The 18,119-nt window shown below is 42.5% G+C and overlaps 1 protein-coding gene across 1 annotated transcript in view; it reads left to right on the top strand.

Moving 5' to 3' along the window:
* The window catches only part of smchd1 (structural maintenance of chromosomes flexible hinge domain containing 1), a 256,400-nt gene that overhangs the window by 93,207 nt on the left and 145,074 nt on the right, over positions 1-18,119 (top strand). The window contains exons 24-25 of the mRNA XM_085992795.1: positions 13,505-13,639; positions 15,057-15,284. Coding sequence (XP_085848921.1) covers positions 13,505-13,639; positions 15,057-15,284 — 363 coding nt within the window. The remainder of the gene's footprint in view (positions 1-13,504; positions 13,640-15,056; positions 15,285-18,119) is intronic.

Raw genomic sequence — 18,119 nt, 5'->3', positions numbered from 1 at the left:
ATTCTGTCTTTTAACTATCTCTGCTCATTCAAGAAAAGTTGAACCAAATTCTGAAGGACTAATTTACAAATAATTGAAATTGCATAGTTTGTACTTGGAATTGCTGTGCCCCATCAAGTGATTGAAAAAGAATAGTACTTCTATTCTGCGATGCTGATGCTGAGTCTATTCTCTGCGGTCCAATTTGCAGAAAGACACTATTGGATTCGAAGAGTCAAAATGGAGGAAAAAAGTTGCTAGAATAATGATGGCCTGTTGCTTGTTTGGTGGGTGGGGTAAATGGTGAACAGCCAGAGGTCGTGGTCCATATAGTACCGATGACATAGGTAGAAAGAGGGATGAGGTCTTTAAGGCAGATTTTAGGGAGCTGGGAAGCAGATGGATAAGCAGAACCTCAAAGATAGTAATCATAGATTGGTTACAGCACGGAAGGCGGCCATTCGGCCAACTCTCTGCAAGGGCACATCAGCTAGTCTCACTCCCCCGCAGCCATGCAAATTTTTTTCGTTCAGGTACAGGAAACTTTTTTTTTATCCGACACCGACAGGACCAGAGTGGTGCCGGTTTATCAAAAAGTCTGGATTACAGAGAAGTATAGTTAAAAGGTACGAGAGCTCCGTACACAGCAACAAATCCAGGCTTCCCTGTTGCTTACCAACATGTGCAGGAACCCCGGCCACAGACCAAGCGTCCCTGTTGCTTAGCAACATGTGCAGGAACCCCGATTGCACAGCCACAGATCGAGGAACGGCCACTAATATGAAGTAAAACTTACCTGAACCTACTCCTGAATTTTGCTGGATAACCGAGATTTCCGGTTATTTAGGTGCCGGTAAATCGAGAGTTTCCTGTACTTATCCAACTCCCTTTTGAAAGTCGTGATTGAGTATGCCTCCACCACCCTTTCGGGCAGTGCATTCTAGATCCTAACAACTCTCTGCATTTTTTCTTATGTCGCCTTTGGTTCTTTTGCCAATCACCTTCAATCTGTGTCCTCTGGTTCTTGACCCCTCTGCCAATGGGAACAGTTTCTTTCTCTCTCTCTCTCTGTTAAGACCCCTCATGATTTTGAACACCTCTATCAAACCTCTTAATCTTCTCTGCTCTAAGGAGAACAACCCCAGCTTCTCATAACTGAAGTCCCTCATCCCTGGAATCATTCTCGTAAATCTTTTCTGCACCCTCTCCAAGGCCTTCACATCCTTCCTAAAGTGCGGCGCCCGGAATTGGACACAATACTCCATTTGAGGCCGAACCAGTGTGTTATACAGGTGGTTCATCATTTCCACGCTTTTGTACTCTATACCTCTATTCATGAAGCCCAGGATCCCGTAAGCCTTTTTAACTGCTTTCTCAACCTGCCCTGCCACCTTCAACGATTTGTGCACATATACCCCTAGGTCTCTCTGTTCATGCACCCCTTTTAGGATTGTACCCTTTAGTTTATATTTCCTCCTTACATTTTGGTAGAAAGAATATCACTTCGCACTTTTTGGTGTTAAATTTCATCTGCCACGATTCCGCCAGCCTGTCTATGTCCTCTTGAAGTCTATCACTATCTTCCTCACTGTTCACTATACTTCCAAGTTTTGTCATCTGTCATCTGTAAATTTTGAAATTGTGCCCTGTACACCCACATCCAAGTCATTAATATATATCAAGAAAAGCAGTAGTCCTAGAAGCGACCCCTGGGGAACAGCACTGTATACGTAATCTCCGGATTACTCCCGGTGCCACATGCTAGTGAGTACAGAAATTGAAGGATAGAGCAAATTAATGTGTGGCCAGAGAGATGGTGCAGGAGGGAGGGCTTTAGATTCCTGAAGCATTGGGACTGGTTCTGGGGGAGGTGGGACCTGTACAAGCCAGACGGGTTGCACTGCAACAGGGCCGGGACCAATATCCTCGTGGGGAGGTTTGCTAGTACTGTTGGGGAGAGAAGTAAAGCTGGAAATGGAAGGCAGTAAATTAGTAAGTGAGTTTTGAAGGCAGAGGAAACAAAGGCTCGAAAATGAACAATAAAGGGGTTTGGCAGTGCTTAATGGCATATACTTCAATGCAATGAGTTTAGTAAATAAGGCAGATGAGCTGGGGGTACAGATAGACGTGGAAGTATGATATAGCTATTACTGAAACATGGCTGAAAGAAGGGCTGGAATGGCAGCTCAACATTCCTGGATACAGGGTTTTCAGAAAGGGGTATCAGTGGGAGAGTATTTTGGTGGTCGTGATCATAATTCAGTTAGATTTAGCATAGTTATGGAAAAGGACAAAGATAGACCAGGAATAAAAGAAGTGTAAAAGCAAGGAAGTTATAATGAACTTTTATAAAACACTGGTTCGGCCCCAACTGGAGTATTGTGTCCAATTCTGGGCACCACACTTTAGGAAGGATGTCAAGGCCTTGGAGAGGGTGCAGAAAAGATTTACAAGAATAGTTCCAGGGATGAGGGACTTCAGTTATGTGGATAGACTGGAGAAGCTGGGGTTGTTCTCCTTAGAGCAGAGAAGGTTGAGAGGAGATTTGATAGAGGTGTTCAAAATTATGGGTCTAGACAGAAACTGTTCCCATTGACGGAAGGGTTGAGAACCAGAGAACGCAGATTTAAGGTGATTGGCAGAAGAACCAAAGATGACATGAGGAAAAACTTTTTTACGCAAGGAGTGGTTAGGATCTGGAATGCGCTGCCTGAAAGGGCGATGGAGGCAGACTCAATCTTGGCTTTCAAAAGGGAATTGGATAAGTACCTGAAGAGAGAGAATTTGCAGAGCTACAGGGAAAGGGCGGGAGAGTGGGACTTGCTGAAGTGCTCTTGCAGAGAGCCAACACAGGCTTGACGGGCCGAATGGCCTCCTTCTGTGCTGTAACCATTTTATGATTCTGTGATTCTAAGTTCTCAATTGGGGAAAGGCCAATTTTACTAAGCTGAGATGTGATTTAACAAAAGTGGACTGGAAGCAGCTTCTTGAAAGTAAATCTGTGTCACAGCAGTGCGAGGCATGAAAGGAGGAGAAAGTGAGGGTTCCGAGCAAATATGTTCCCACAAAAAAAGGGTGGAACTCCCTAATCTAGAGCCCCCTGGATGTCAAGGGGCGTACAGGGTAGGACAAGGCAAGAAAGGGAAGCTTATGTCAGATACTGAGAGCTAAATATTGCAGAAAGCCTAGAGTATAGAAAGTGCAGGGGTGAAATTAAAAAGGAAATTAGGAAAGCAAAGAGCAGGCATGAAAATAAACCCAAAGATGTTTTATAAATATATAAAGAGCAAACGAATAACTGAAGAAAGAGTAGGGCCTATTAGAGACCAAAAAGGTTACCCGTGTGTGGAGGCGGAAAACGTGGGTATGGTTCTTAATGAATACTTTGCATCTGTCTTCACAAAAGATGGGGACGATGCAGACATTGTAGTTAAGGGGGAGGAGTGTGAAATATTACAGGAAACTTTATGCTATCCGGCACCCATGGGACCGAGCTACTGCCGTTTTTTTAAAAGCTCCGGATAGACCAGCGTCAATGTTATCAGATAGGAGCTTTTCATCGCAGTATCTGACCACAAACACACTTGCAAACACTCGGCCCGTGGCTTGGAAGCGTCTCTGAAGCTGTTGCTAAGATACAGAGACGCTTTCTAGAGCCTGCCGTGTCTGACCACAAACACTGTTGCTCAGCAACAGCTTGTAAACACTCGGCCCAGTAGCTTGGAAGCGTCTCTGAAGCTGTTTCTAAGCGACAAAGACGCTTTCCAGAGCCTGCCTGTGAAAAGAATGCTAGGAGGAAAAAAAACACCTAACCAAAACGGCTGCTGATTTCTGCCGTTAGATCAAAGTTGCCGGACATTCAACTTCCGGATAGCTCAAAGTTTCCTGTAGATGAGATAAGCCTATTGAGAGAAGAATTATTAAGGGGTTTGGCATCTTTGACAGTAGATAAATCGCCAGGCCTGGATGAAATGTATCCCAGGCTGTTGAGAAGCAAGGGAGGAAATTGGAGAGGCTCTGACCATCATTTTCCAATCTTCTCTGACATTAGGCGTGGTGCCGGAGGATTAGAGGACTGCTAAAGTTGTACCGTTGTTTTAAAAAGGAAGAAAGGCATAGACCGAGTAATTACAGGCCAGTCAGCCTAACCTCGGTGATTGGCAAATTATTGGAAAAAATTCTGGGGGGACATATTAATTGTCATTTAGAAAGGCACTGATTAATCAAGGACAGTCAGCATGGATTTGTTAAGAGAAGATCGTGTCTGACTAACTTGATTGAATTTTTTGAGGAGGTACCAAGGATGGTCCATGGAGGTAGCGCATTTGATGATGCCTACATGGATTTTAGCAACGCTTTTGACAAAGTCCCACATGGCAGAAAAGTAAAATCCCATGGGATCCAAGGAAAAGTGGCAAATTGGATCCAGAATTGGCTCAGTGGCAGGAAGCAAAGGGTAATGGTTGACAGGTGTTTTTGAAGGATGTTCCCAGTGGGGTTTCTTGCTTTTTGTGGTATATAATGATTTAGACTTCAATGTAGGGGGCATGATTAAGAAGTTTGCATATGATCCAAAAATTGGCCATGTGGTTGCTGGGAAGAAAGCTGTCGACTGCAAGAAGATATCAGTGGACTGGGTAGGTGGGCAGAAAAGTGGCAAATGGAATTCAATCTGGAAAAGTGTGAAGTAAAGAGATTTGAGGATGTTGCCAGGACTGGAGAATTTTAGCTATGAGGAAAGATTGGATAGGGTGGGGTTGTTTTCTTTGGAACAGAGGAGGCTGAGGGGGGACTTGATTGAGGTGTATAAAATTATGAGGGGCCTAGATTTCGTGGATAGGAAGGGCCTATTTCCCTGAGCAGAGGGGTCAATAACCGAGGGGCATAGATTTAAAGTAACTGGTAGAAGGATTAGAGGGGAGTTGAGAACTTTTTTCAGCCAGAGGGTGGTGGGAACATAGGAACAGGAGTAGGCCATTAAGCCCCTCGAGGCTGTTTTGCGACCTAACTCCATATACCCGCCTTTGGCCCATATCCCTTAATACCTTTGGTTAACAAAAATCTATCAATCTCCGACTTAAAATTAACAATTGATCTAGCAGCAATTGCTGTTGCGGAAGAGTCCCAAACCTCTACCACCCTTTTTGTGTGCAGAAGTGTTTCCTAATTTCACTCTTAAAGGTCTGGCTCTGATTTTTAGACACTGCCCCCTAGTCTTAGACTCCCCAACCAGCAGAGATAGTTTCTCTCTATCTGTTCCTCTTAGGATCAGATCACCCCTTAAACTTCTAAATTCTCGGGAATACAACCCTAATTTGTGTAATCTCGCCTCATAATTTAACCCTTGGAGTCTGGGTATCATTCTAGTAAACCTACGCCGCACTCTCTCCAAGGCCAATATATCCTTCCTAAGGAGTGGTGCCCAGAACTGCTCACAGTACACCAGGTGTGGTCTAACCAGGGCTTTTTATAGCTGCAGCATAACTTCTACCCCCTTGTATTCTATAAAGACTAGTATTCCAGTAATCTTTGATTATTTTCTGTACCTATTCATGACATTTTAATGATCTATGTACCCGGAGCCCCAAGTTTCTTTGGGCCTCCACTGTTTTTAGCCTTTCATCATTTCGAAAGTACCCTGTTCTATCCTTTTTAGGTCCAAAGTGGATGACCTCACATTTTCCTACATTGAAATCTATTTGCCACAGTTTTGCCCATTCACTTAATCTATCGATATCCCTTTGTAATTTTATGCTTTAATCTACACTGTCTACAATGCCGCCTATCTTTGTGTCATTGGCAAATTTTAATATATAGCTTTCCATGCCATCATCTAAATCGTTAATAAATGCTGTGAATAGTTGAGGCTCCAACACAAATCCCTGCGGGACACCACTAGTTACTTCCTGCCCAGTTTGAGTACCTACCCATTATCCCTACTCTGTCTCCTGCCGCTCAGCCAATTTCCTAACCAGGTCAATAATTTGCCTTCAGTTCAGACTCTTATGTGGGACTTTATCAAATGCCTTCTGGAAGTCCATACAAATAACATCCATAGACATTCTCCTGTCCACTACTTTAGTCACCTCCTTAAAAAATTCAATCAGGTTTGTTGGGCAGGACCTATCTTTCACTAAACAATGCTGGCTCTCTCTGATTTACTGAAAATTTTCGAGGTGTTCAGTCACCCTATCCTTAATTATAGACTCTAGTAATTTCCTGACAACAAATGTTAGGCTAACTGGTCTATAATTCCCTGGTTTCCCTCTCTCGCCATTCTTAAATAGCAGAGTGACATGTGCAATTTTCCAATCTAATGGGACGGCTCCTGAATCGAGAGAACTTTGGAAAATTATAGTTAGGGCATCTGCAATGTGCTTACCTACTTCCTTTAAAACCCTGGGATGGAAACCATCTGGTCCTGGGGATTTGTCACTCTTTAGTGCCATTATTTTCTTCTTTACTGTTATTTTACTTATGTTAATTTTATTGAGTCCCTGTCCCTGATTCAATATTAGGGGGTCTGGAATTCACTGCCTGAAAGGGTGGTAGAGGCAGAAACCCTCATCGCATTTAAAAAGTACTTGGATATGCACTTGAAGAGCTGTAACCTGCAAGGCTACGGACCAATAGCTGGAAAGTGGGATTAGGCTGGATAACTAATGGCCTCCTTGTGTGCCGTAAATTTGCACAATTTTATGATTCCATGACTTGGCATTTTTTATAAGCACAGTACGTATGGTTCACCTCGCAATCTATTGGTGGGTAGCACGAGACTATAGTAGCTATGGATCTAGACTGTGCACATGTTTCAAAATGGCTTTAAAGCTACTTTAATCTTTCTTTGGTTGCACCTACTAACATTATTAGTGATTCGTCAATTTTGACTTGTAGGTTTCAAAGATTTGAATTTATCTCTGAATCAAAAGCTGAAATTCTTGTAAATTTGTTTTGACTGTACGGAGATGCCCGAGTACCTGCTGAACTACCCTGTTGAATGGTTAGGTCAATCTGGACAGTTCTAAGGAAGGATCTATACCAAAAACGTCAATTTTTTTTTCCTCTCTCCATAGCTGCTGCCTGACCTGTGTTCTGTTTTTGTTTGGACTTCCACATGTTGGCCCAATTTTACTATATTAATTGAATTTAAGCACTCTAAAGTTTTGAAGACAAGCGCAACCGCTTGCATTTATATAGTGCCTTTAATGTAGAAAAACATTCCACGGCACTTCACAGAAATATAATCACACAGAAATTGACACTGAGCCAAAGAAGGAGCTATTAGGATAGGTGACTAAAAGCTTTGTCAGAGTAGATTTTAAGGAGATTCTTAAAGAATGTAAGAGAGGTGAAGAGGTTTAGTGAGGGAAATTCAGAGCTTGGGGCAAAGGCGGTTGAAGGCACAGCTGCCAATGATAGGGCATAGGTAGTGGGGTATGCACAAGATTCCAGAGTTGGAGTTCTTAGAGGGTTGTAGGGCTGGAGGAGGTTACAGAGACAGCTGGCGACTATTTTACCATAAGAACATAGGAATTGCTAGATTGAAAAAAAGACCAAGGTCCATCTAGTTCACCTTCTACTATCCTAGTAGTCGCATGATACAATGATAATGAAATTTTTGACTTCAGGGCAATTGAGATCTCTGAATTGGTCTACAACAGACCCAGACATGAGCAGAGGAAAACCTAGTGGTGGAATGCTTTGGGAACCATAGGTCCAAAGACACCTGATCATTCCAAGCACGCTACACTTAACATATACCGTATTCCAAAATATTTTCTGATCAAAATCTATCTAATTTGCATTTGAATCAATACTGTCTCTTCCACCATCTCCCTAGGAGGACTGTTTCATAGATTTACCACTTGCTGACTGAAATAAGAACATAAGAATATAAGAAATAGGAGCAGGAGTAGGCCAATCGTCCCCTCGAGCCTGTTCCGCCATTCAATAAGATCATGGCTGATCTCATCCTAACCGCCAATCTACTATCACAGAACCATCTCCTGAATCTAACACAATTAGACACACGAAATAGGAGCAGGATCAGGCTACACGGCCCCTGGGCCCGCTCCGCTACCCACAGGGCCATGTCCGATCCGAACCTAGACTCGTCCAAATTCCTGCCCGTTCCCCGTAACCCTTAATTCCCTTTACTTCGAGGAAACTGTCTATTTCTGTTTTAAATTTATGTAATGATGTAGCTTCTACAGCTTTTTGGGGCAGCATATTCCATGGACCTACCACCCTCTGAGTGAAGTAGTTCCTCCTCATCTCAGTTTTGAAAGAGCAGCCCCTTATTCTAAGACTATGCCCCCTAGTTCTAGTTTCACCCATCATCGGGAACATCCTCCCCGCATCCACCCGATCCAACCCCTTCACAATCTTATATGTTTCAATAAGATCGCCTCTCATTCTTCTGAACTCCAATGAGTAGAGTCCTAATCTACTCAACCTCTCCTCATATGTTCATCCCCGGGATTAACCGAGTGAACCTTCTTTGTACTGACTCGAGAGCAAGTATGTCTTTTCTTAAGTATGGACACCAAAACTGTATGCAGTATTCCAGGTGCGGTCTCACCAATACCTTGTACAACTGAAGCAATACCTCCCTATTTTTATATTCTATCCCCCTAGCAATGAAAGCCAACATTCCATTGGCCGCCTTAATCACTTGCTGCACCTGCATACTAACCTTTTGAGTTTCGTGCACCGGGACCCCCAGATCCCTTTGTACTTCAGTACTTTCCAGTTTCTTGCCATTAAGATAGTAACTTGCTCTACGATTTTTCCTGCCAAAGTGCATAACCTCACACTTTCCAGTATTGTATTCCATCTGCCAAATCTCTGCCCACTTACTTAGCCTGTCTTATGTCCCTTTGCAGGTTTTTTATGTCCTCCTCACTCACTACTTTCCCTCCCATCTTAGTATCATCTGCAAACTTTGATATGTTACACTCGGTCCCCTCCTCCAAATCGTTAATATAGATTGTAAAGAGTTGGGGACCCAGCACTGACCCCTGCGGAACACCACTCGTTACTGATTGCCAGTCTGAGAACGAACCATTTATCCCAACTCTCTGCCTTCTGTTAAATAGCCAATCCTCTATCCATGCCAGAATATTACCCCCAATCCCGTGATTTTTTATCTTAAGCAATAATCTTTTGTGTGGCACCTTGTCAAATGCCTTTTGGAAGTCTAAATACACTACGTCCACTGGTTCCCCTTTATCCACCCTGTATGTTACTTCCTCAAAGAACTCCAGCAAATTTGTCAAACATGACTTCCCCTTCATAAAACCATGCTGACTTTGTCCTATTAAATTATGATTATCCAAATGTCCTGTTACTGTCTCCTTAATAATGGACTCCAAAATTTTACCTACCACAGATGTTAGGCTAACCAGTCTATAGTTTCCAGCCTTCTGTCTACTGCCCTTTTTAAATAAGGGTGTTACATTAGCAGTTTTCCAGTCTGCCGGGACCTTTGCTGAGTCCAGGGAGTTTTGGAAAATTATTACTAATGCATCCACAATCCCTACCGCCACTTCCCTCAAGACCCTAGGATGTAAGCCATCAGGTCCAGGTGATTTATCTGCCTTGAGTCCCATTATTTTACCGAGTACCACTTCCTTAGTGATTTTGATCGTGTTTAGCTCCTCGCCCCCCCCCCCCCCCCCCCCCCCCATAGCCCCCTGTTTGTCCAGTGTTGGGATATTCTTAGTGTCCTCTACTGTAAAGACTGATACAAAATATTCATTGTGTTTTTGCCATCTCCATATTTCCCACCATTAATTTCCCGGTCTCCTCCTCTAAGGGACCAACATTTACTTTAGCCACCCTTTTTCTTTTTATATAACTATAAAAACTCTTACTATCTGTTTTTATATTTTTTGCTAATTTACTTTAATAATCTATCTTCCCTTTCTTAATCTTTTTGTTATTTTTTGCTGTCTTTTAAAGTTTTCCCAATCCTCTATCCTCCCACTAGATTTGGCTACCTTATATGCCCTTGTTTTTAGTCGAATACTATCCTTAATTTCTTTACTTAGCCACGGATGGCTGTCTTTTCTTTTACACCCTTTTCTTCTCAGTGAAATATATTTTTTTTGGAAGTTGTAAAATAACTCCTTAAGTGTACACCACTGATCATGTATCGTCTTAGCCTTTAATCTATTTTCCCAATCCACTCTACTCAATTCTGCTCTCATACCTTCATAGTCTCCTTTATTCAAGCTTAGCACGCTTGTTTGAGATCCGACCTTCTCACCCTCTAATTGAATATGGAATTCAACCATGTTATGGTCACTCATTCCAAGGGGATCCTTTACTAGGACATTTTTAATTAATCCTGTCTCGTTACACAGGACCAGATCTAAGGTTGCTTGCCCCCTGGTCGGTTCAGTTCCATACTGCTCAAGAAACCCATCCCTAATACACTCAATTAACTCATCCTCAAGACAGCCCTGCCCAATTTGATTTGTCCAATTAATATGATAGTTAAAATCCCCCATAATTATAGATGTTCCCTTATTACAAGCCTCAACTATTTCCTGATTGATACTCCGTCCAACAGAGTTGCAACTGTTCGGAGGCCTATAGACTACGCCCACTAGTGTTTTTTTCCCCTTATTATTCCTTACCTCCACCCAAACTGTTTCATTATCCTGATCTTTTGACCCAATATCATTTCTCTATTAGTGATTCCTTCCTTTATTAACATAGCCACCCCACCTCCCCTTCCTTCCCGCCTGTCCTTCCTGATCGTTAAATAACCTGGTATGTTTAATTCCCAGGCATTGTCACCCTGCAGCCATGTTTCTGTAATGGCCACAAGATCATACCCATATGTAGTTATTTGTGCCATTAACTCGTCTATTTTGTTACGAATGTTACGTGCATTCAGATAGAGAACTTTCAAATATGTTTTGTGACACTTAGTTCCTGCTTTTGCCCTTTTTATTACTTTACCTTTTACTCCATACCTTCTGCCCCTTCCTGACACGCTCTGGTTTTTAATTTCCCCACTGCTACCTAAGTCTATGACCTTCTCTGTTGTCATTTTTATTATTTGCTCTCTAGGAACCTCCCCCCCCACTAGTTAGTTTAAAGCCCTCTCTACAGCCCTAGTTATATGATCCGCCAGGACTCTAGTCCCAGCACTGGCCAAGTGAAGCCCGTCCCAACGGAACAGCTCCCTCCTGCCCCAGTACTGGTGCCAGTGTCCCGGGAAGCAAAACCCATTTCTCCCACACCAGTCTTTGAGCCACGCATTTAACTCTCTAATTTTATTTGTCCTAGCCAAATTCGCTCGTGGCTCAGGTAATAATCCAGAGATTATTACCCTTGAGGTTCTGTTTTTTAATTTGACCCCTAGCTGCTCATACTCCTTTAACAGAACCGGCTTCCTAGTCCTATCTACGTCGTTTGTACCAACATGGACCACGACAAGTGGATCCACCCCCTCCCACTGCAAGTTTCTTTCCAGCCCAGAGGAGATGTCCTTAACCCTGGCACCGGGTAGGCAACACAGCCTTCGGGACTCTCGCTCTCGGCTGCAGAGAACTCTATCTATCCCCCTAATAATACTGTCCCCTACCACTACAACATTTCTATTTACTCCCCCCTCTTGAATGGCCCCCCGTTCCACGGTGCTGTGGCCAGGTTGCTCATCCTCCCTGCAATCCCTGCTCCTGTCCCCACAGGGAATAAGAACCTCGAACCTGTTGGACAAGAGCAAGGGCTGCGGCTCCTCCAACACTACCTCCTGGATCCCCGTACCTGCCTCACTCGTAGTCACACCGTCCTGTCCCTGACCATGGGCTACATCTGAATTAATTAACTTCATAGGCGTGACCACCTCCTGAAACACAGAGTCCAGGTACTTCTCCCCCTCCCTGATGTGTCGCAGTGTCTGAAGCTCAGACTCCAGCTCATCAACACGGAGCTGGAGTTCCTGTAGCAGCAGACACTTGTCACAGACGTAATCACCGTGAGCCTCAATGGGGTCCACCGGCTCCCACATCTCGCAACAGTAACACATCACCTGCTCCATTCTATGTAATGAATTAAATTTTTATTGTTAGTTATGGACACCCTCTGCCCGATTTTAGATGCTAGTATCCCCTTTAATTAATTGGATTTAAATTAAATCAATCCCTCTAGTTACACCAGTTAAATGGTTTACCAACAGTCACTGCACCAGAAAGGCCTTATTAACTACAACCCACAGAGTTAAAGTTTGAAAAGAGCACCTAACACCCCACTTACCCTGACTCTCACTTGCCCAAACTCTCAGCACTCTCTGCTGGCTCGCACTCAGTGCTTGCTCGCACTAGGATTGGTCTTTTTATACTGTTTGTTTGTTTACAGCCAAATGAGTCACCCCTGCTGATTGGTTAGAAAACTGGTTTCCACTGCCTGCTGTGCCGATTTACTCCTACTGCAGTGTAACCTTGTTTTACTCTTCTTAAACCAACAGAATCCCAAATATTTAACTCTTCCCCTTTACTTAAACTGCTTAAGTAATCTTATCAAGAATGATTTAAAGAGAAATAACAATTAAAGAACTCTCACACTTACCCAAACTCACAGCACTCTGTTTCCGCAGATTACTTTTGAATTTGCCCCCTTCAAGCTCAGGCCGTATCCTCTGATTCTAATGTTCTGGATAAGGGGAAAACAACTCGTTATGGTCTATGTTATCTAGTCCCTTTAGAATCCAAAAAATGGTAATCATATCACCGTTTACAGCCAGCTCCATAATGGGAGGGTGTAGGAGTGAAGAAAATCCAGTATGAAATTTATTTAATATTGAATTAACAAAAAGTAAATTGTTGGAATAGGGTATTTAATTAAGATTTTAAAAATTAAGTAAAAATGTGGAAGAGAGGGAATAGGCAGGAAGAGAGATTGAAGGGAAAACAATGATATCTATATATAGATAGAGGGAGGTATTTAGGTTGGCATAATAAAAGTAACCTGACAAGAAAAACTTCAGAAATCCAAACAGCAACATTTGAGTTGTTTCAATGTATAAGCTAAAAACTTCAGTGAAAGAAAGGGAAGCTACTTAAGGACCTGGAATTCATGTTATTTAATGATCTGGTTGAATTTTGTTTCTTGTGGCATATCTTACAGATTTATCTATTCATATTGAGGAAAGTTAGTGCTTAGAAATTGAATCTTTTTTATTTTGGATACCAAGTGGCTGCATCAGATATAGCATGGTTAAATGCAGAGCTTAAAGTTTCCAGTTGGTGGTGCGGTAGGTTTCTACTGTAGGTTCATGCTTTTTTAGGAGCTACATTGAGTCATTTTACTTTTGCGTACAGCAGACAGAGGGTTCCATCATCCTGGGCCGGGTTTGAACTGAGGCCAAAAGGGAAAGCTAATTGTATGATTACTGCACCACACAGTGATTTGGGCTTGTACTCTATACTCTACTCTAACTCTTGCATTAGCTTGCCCAGTTCTTACTTTATCTTTATTAACGTGTAATTGTTTGCGTGCTGTTTCTTTTCAGTTTCTTGGTGCCCCAAATCTGCCTGTGTATACAGTGGATTGTAGTAACACTGGTACAGGAATCATAACTGGCCCTGTGATACATGTCCTGAATATTAAGAAGGACCAAACACTGAAAGCAAGAATTGAGATACCGGTAAGAAAATCTTTTTTTGATACTTTATTGGCAGTTGTGTCTGGAGGTTGCATTAAGACAGAATCCATATGGATAGTGTGAAAGAATAGGAAATCGTACAGTTCTCAGTGTACAAGCTACCAAATCGTAATGATTTAAACATAGAAGATAGGAGCAGGAGTAGGCGGTTCGGCCCCTTGAGCCTGCTCCGCCATTCAATGAGATCATGGCTGATCATCCAAATTTGTAGATATTTCCGAGAAATGTAAGCACTGGGAATGATATTGGCTGTGGGCCTAATACCAATCCCTGGGGGACACCACTATATACTTCCTCCAGTCAAAAACAACCATTCACCATTACTCTCAGCTTTCTGTCCCTTAGCCAATTTCAAATCTACGCTGCCACTGCCCCTTTAATCCCATGGACTTCAATTTTGCTAACAAGTCTATAATGTGGTACTTTATCGAACGCTTTTTGAAAGTCAGCAGACCCATCAACCGCACTACCTTCACCATCCCTCTCTTGTTACCGCATCAAAGAATTTAATCAAGTTAGTCAAACACGATTTGCCTTCAACAAATCTGTGCTGGCTGTCATTTATTAACCCATATTTTTTGGAAGTGACAATTTTCTCTTGGATTATTATTTCTAAAAGTTTCCCCACCATTGATGTTGGGCTGACTGGCCTGTAGTTGCCGGGTTAATCCCCCTCCTATTTTTGAACAGGGATTTAACAATTTGAGATATTAAATATTTTGTGTCTGTGTACAAATGAAGCTGGAAATGAGAATGTACTTTTACTGGAGGAGGAAATGTAGTAAATATTGAAGAGAACTGTAGCAAAAGCATTGATTCTGGGGGGGGGGGGGAAATAGCAGAATTCAAGGTTACCGAGCACTAATAGTGTGCACCCTACCAATTGAAGGAAGTCAGAGAAGATAACAGGCTCTGACCACAATTTTTCAATTCCCCTTGGATATCCAGCTTGTGCTGTAGACTGAAGGACAACCAGTGTAACACCTCTGTTCAAGAAAGGAGTGAAGGGTACACTGGGAAGCTAGACTAATGTCAGTTCAGTTGTTGGCATACTTGTTTGAAATTTAAAATGTTTACTTTGTCCTAATTGGCAACAATTGCAATCTGCACAGTGGAGTTTCTGTACTCTGCATATTTTCATTATCCACTGGGGAGTTAGTGGAGGTGCTATTCTGATGATGGAGATTCCACTGTGTACACAGAGTTTTGATTTCATATTGTGCCTACTGAGTTTATACAATGCTAACAAAGTAGTATTGAGATATTTTAAGAATGATCTTAATCATACCAGCATGTTTCATTGCTACTTGTTTTTCCATGGCTTCTTGCTTTTCAGATTGTGTTTGCTCTCTTTGACTAATTCGATTTTTAAAAATATTGTGTGGTTCTTAATGTGCAGAGCTGTAAAGACGTGACAGCAGTGGAGAAGGTAATCAAATTGCTCCCTAGCACTCAAGTCGCCAAGCTCCAGATCTTCAGCATGGATGGACAAAGGGCCATTCGTATTAAACATCAGGATGAAATTGACTGGATTGCTGGGGACATAATTCACCATCTTATCCTTCGGATGTATGATGAGGGTGATCGCCAGATTGTTGTTAATTCATCTCTAGTTGAGAAAATTAAGGTAGACGCTGGTTTTTTACTAACTTTTGCTAACGATCCTTAATGGAAAGATATTTAATATATTATGAAAGATTCTATAGTATTCTTAGTTATACTTTAAAATGCTTAAATTTATCACAGAATTGTAGAAATTACAGCATGGGAGACCATTTGGCCCATTATGCCTTTGATACTGGCAGCTCTTAAAATTGAACACAATAAAATTGGAAGACTTGGAAGTTCATCTAACTAATCCCAGAAACTTTATCTCTCAATTGCTCAGTACCTTAAATATCTATCTAGTTTATCTATTTTTTCCCAAACTATCTGCATTTATTGCCTTCCTGCACTGTCCATTCCAAACGTTCCAACCAATAGATGTAAACGGATATGATATGATTGGGATTACGGAAACTTGGCTCCAGGGTGACCAGGGCTGGGATCTCAACATCCAGGAGTATTCAATATTCAGGAAAGACAGGCGAAAAGGAGGTGGGGTAGCATTGCTGGTTAAAGAGGAGATTAACACAATTGTAAGGAAGGATATTAGCTCTGATGATGTAGAATCTGTATGGGTAGAGCTGAGAAATACCAAGGGACAGAAAACGTTAGTGGGAGTTGTATACAGACCCCCAAACAGTAATGCGGAGGCTGGGGATGGCATTAAACGGGAAATTAGAGACGCGTGCAATAAGGGCACAGCAGTTATGGGTGACTTTAATCTACATATAGATTGGGCTAACCAAATTAGTAACAATACTGTGGAGGAGGAATTCCTGGAGTGTATACTAGCGATCAGGCCATCTTAGACTGGGTATTATGTAATGAGAAAGGAATAATTAGCAATCTTGTTGTGCAAGGCCCCTTGGGGTGGAGCGATCATAATATGATAGAATTCTTCATTAAGATGGAGAGTGAAGTAGTTGACTCAAGAGACTAGGGTCCTGAATTTAAATAAAGGCAACTACGATGGTATGAGGCGCGAGTTGGGTAGGATTGATTGGGGAATGTTAGTCAAAGGGTTGACGGTGGATAGGCAATGGCAAACATTTAAAGATCGCATGGATGAACTACAGAATTTGTTCATCCCTGTTTGGCATAAAAATAAAACAAAAAAGGTGACTCAACCGTGGCTAACAAGGGAAATTAGGGATAGCATAAGATCCAAGGAGAGGACATATAAATTGGCCAGAAAAAGCAGCAAACCTGAGGATTGGGAGCAGTTTAGGATTCAGCAAAGGAGGACAAAGGGATTAATTAAGAGGGGGAAAATAGAGTATGAGAGTAAGCTTTCAGGGAACATAAAAACTGACTGTAAAAGCTTCTATAGATATGTGAAGAGAAAAAGATTGGTGAAGTCAAGCGTAGGTCCCTTGCAGTCAGAATCAGGGGAATTTATAATGGGGAACAAAGAAATGGCAGACCAATTAAATACGTACTTTGGTTCTGTCTTCACAAAGGAGGACACAAATAACCTCCCAGAGATGTCGGGGAACATAGGGTCTAATGAGAGGGAGGAACTGAATGAAATCAGTATTTGTAGGGAAATGGTGTTAGGGAAATTGACGGGATTGAAGGCCGATAAATCCCCAGGGCCTGATAATCAACATCCTAGGGTACTTAAGGAAGTTGCCCTAGAAATAGTAGATGCATTGCTGGTCATCTTCCAAAATTCTATAGACTCTGGAACAGTTCCATGGATTGGAGGGTAGCTAATGTTACCCCACTATTCAAAAAAGGTGGTAGAGAGAAAGCGGGGAATTATAGACCGGTAAGCCTGATATCGGTAGTGGGGAAATGCTAGAGTCCATTATAAAAGATGTAATAGCAGAGCACTTGGAAAAAACTGACAGGATCGGACAAAGTCAACATGGATTTACAAAAGGTAAATCGTGCTTGACTAATCTACTGGAATTTTTTGAGGATGTAACTGGTAAAATAGATAAGGGAGAACCAGTGGCTGTGGTGTATTTGGACTTTCAGAAGGCTTTCGATAAGGTCCCGCATAAGAGACTAGCATGTAAAGTTAAGGCACGTGGGATTGGGGGCAAGGCACTGACTTGGATAGACAGGAAGCAAAGTATAGGGAATAAACGGGTCTTTTTCCGAGTGGCGGGCAGTGACTAGTGGGGTACCCCATCGGTGCTAGGACCCCAGCTATTCACAATATATATTAATGATCTAGATGAGGGAACTAGATGTAATATCTCCATGTTTGCAGACGACACAAAGCTGGGTGGGCGTGTGTGCTGTGAGGAGGATGCTGAGAAACTCCAGTATGATTATGGCAGATGCAGCATAATGTGGATAAATGCGAGGTTATCCATTTTGGTGGCAAAAACAGGAAGGCAGATTATTATCTGAACGGCAGTAGATTGGGAGAAGGGGAAGTCCAACGAGACCTGGGTGTCCTTGTGCACGAGTCGCTGAAGGTAAGCATGCAGGTGCAGCAGGCGGTTAAGAGAGCAAATGGTATGTTGGCCTTCGTAGCGAGAGGATTCGAGTACAGGAACAAGGATGTCTTGCTGCAGTTGTACAGGACCTTGGTGAGACCACATCTTGAGTATTGTGTGCAGTTTTGGTCGCCTTATCTGAGGAAGAATGTTCTTGCCATGGAGGGTGTGCAGTGAAGATTCACCAGATTGATACCTGGGATGGCAGGAATGACATATGAGGAGAGATTGGGTCGATTGGGCTTATACTCGCTGGAGTTTAGAAGAATGAGAGGGGATCTCATTGAAACTTATAAAATTCTAACAGGACTAGATAGACTTGATGCAGGAAGGGTGTTCCCGATGGCCGGGGAGTCCAGAACCAGGGGTCACAGTCTAAGGATAAGGAGTAAGCCATTTAGGAC

Source organism: Somniosus microcephalus, chromosome 7 (genome assembly GCF_052327205.1).
Source record: "Somniosus microcephalus isolate GS21.2 chromosome 7, FLI_Smic_1.0, whole genome shotgun sequence".
Lineage (NCBI taxonomy): Eukaryota > Metazoa > Chordata > Chondrichthyes > Squaliformes > Somniosidae > Somniosus > Somniosus microcephalus.
The sequence above is the reverse complement of the archived record's forward strand: the minus strand, read 5'-3'. Positions and strand labels throughout refer to the sequence as shown.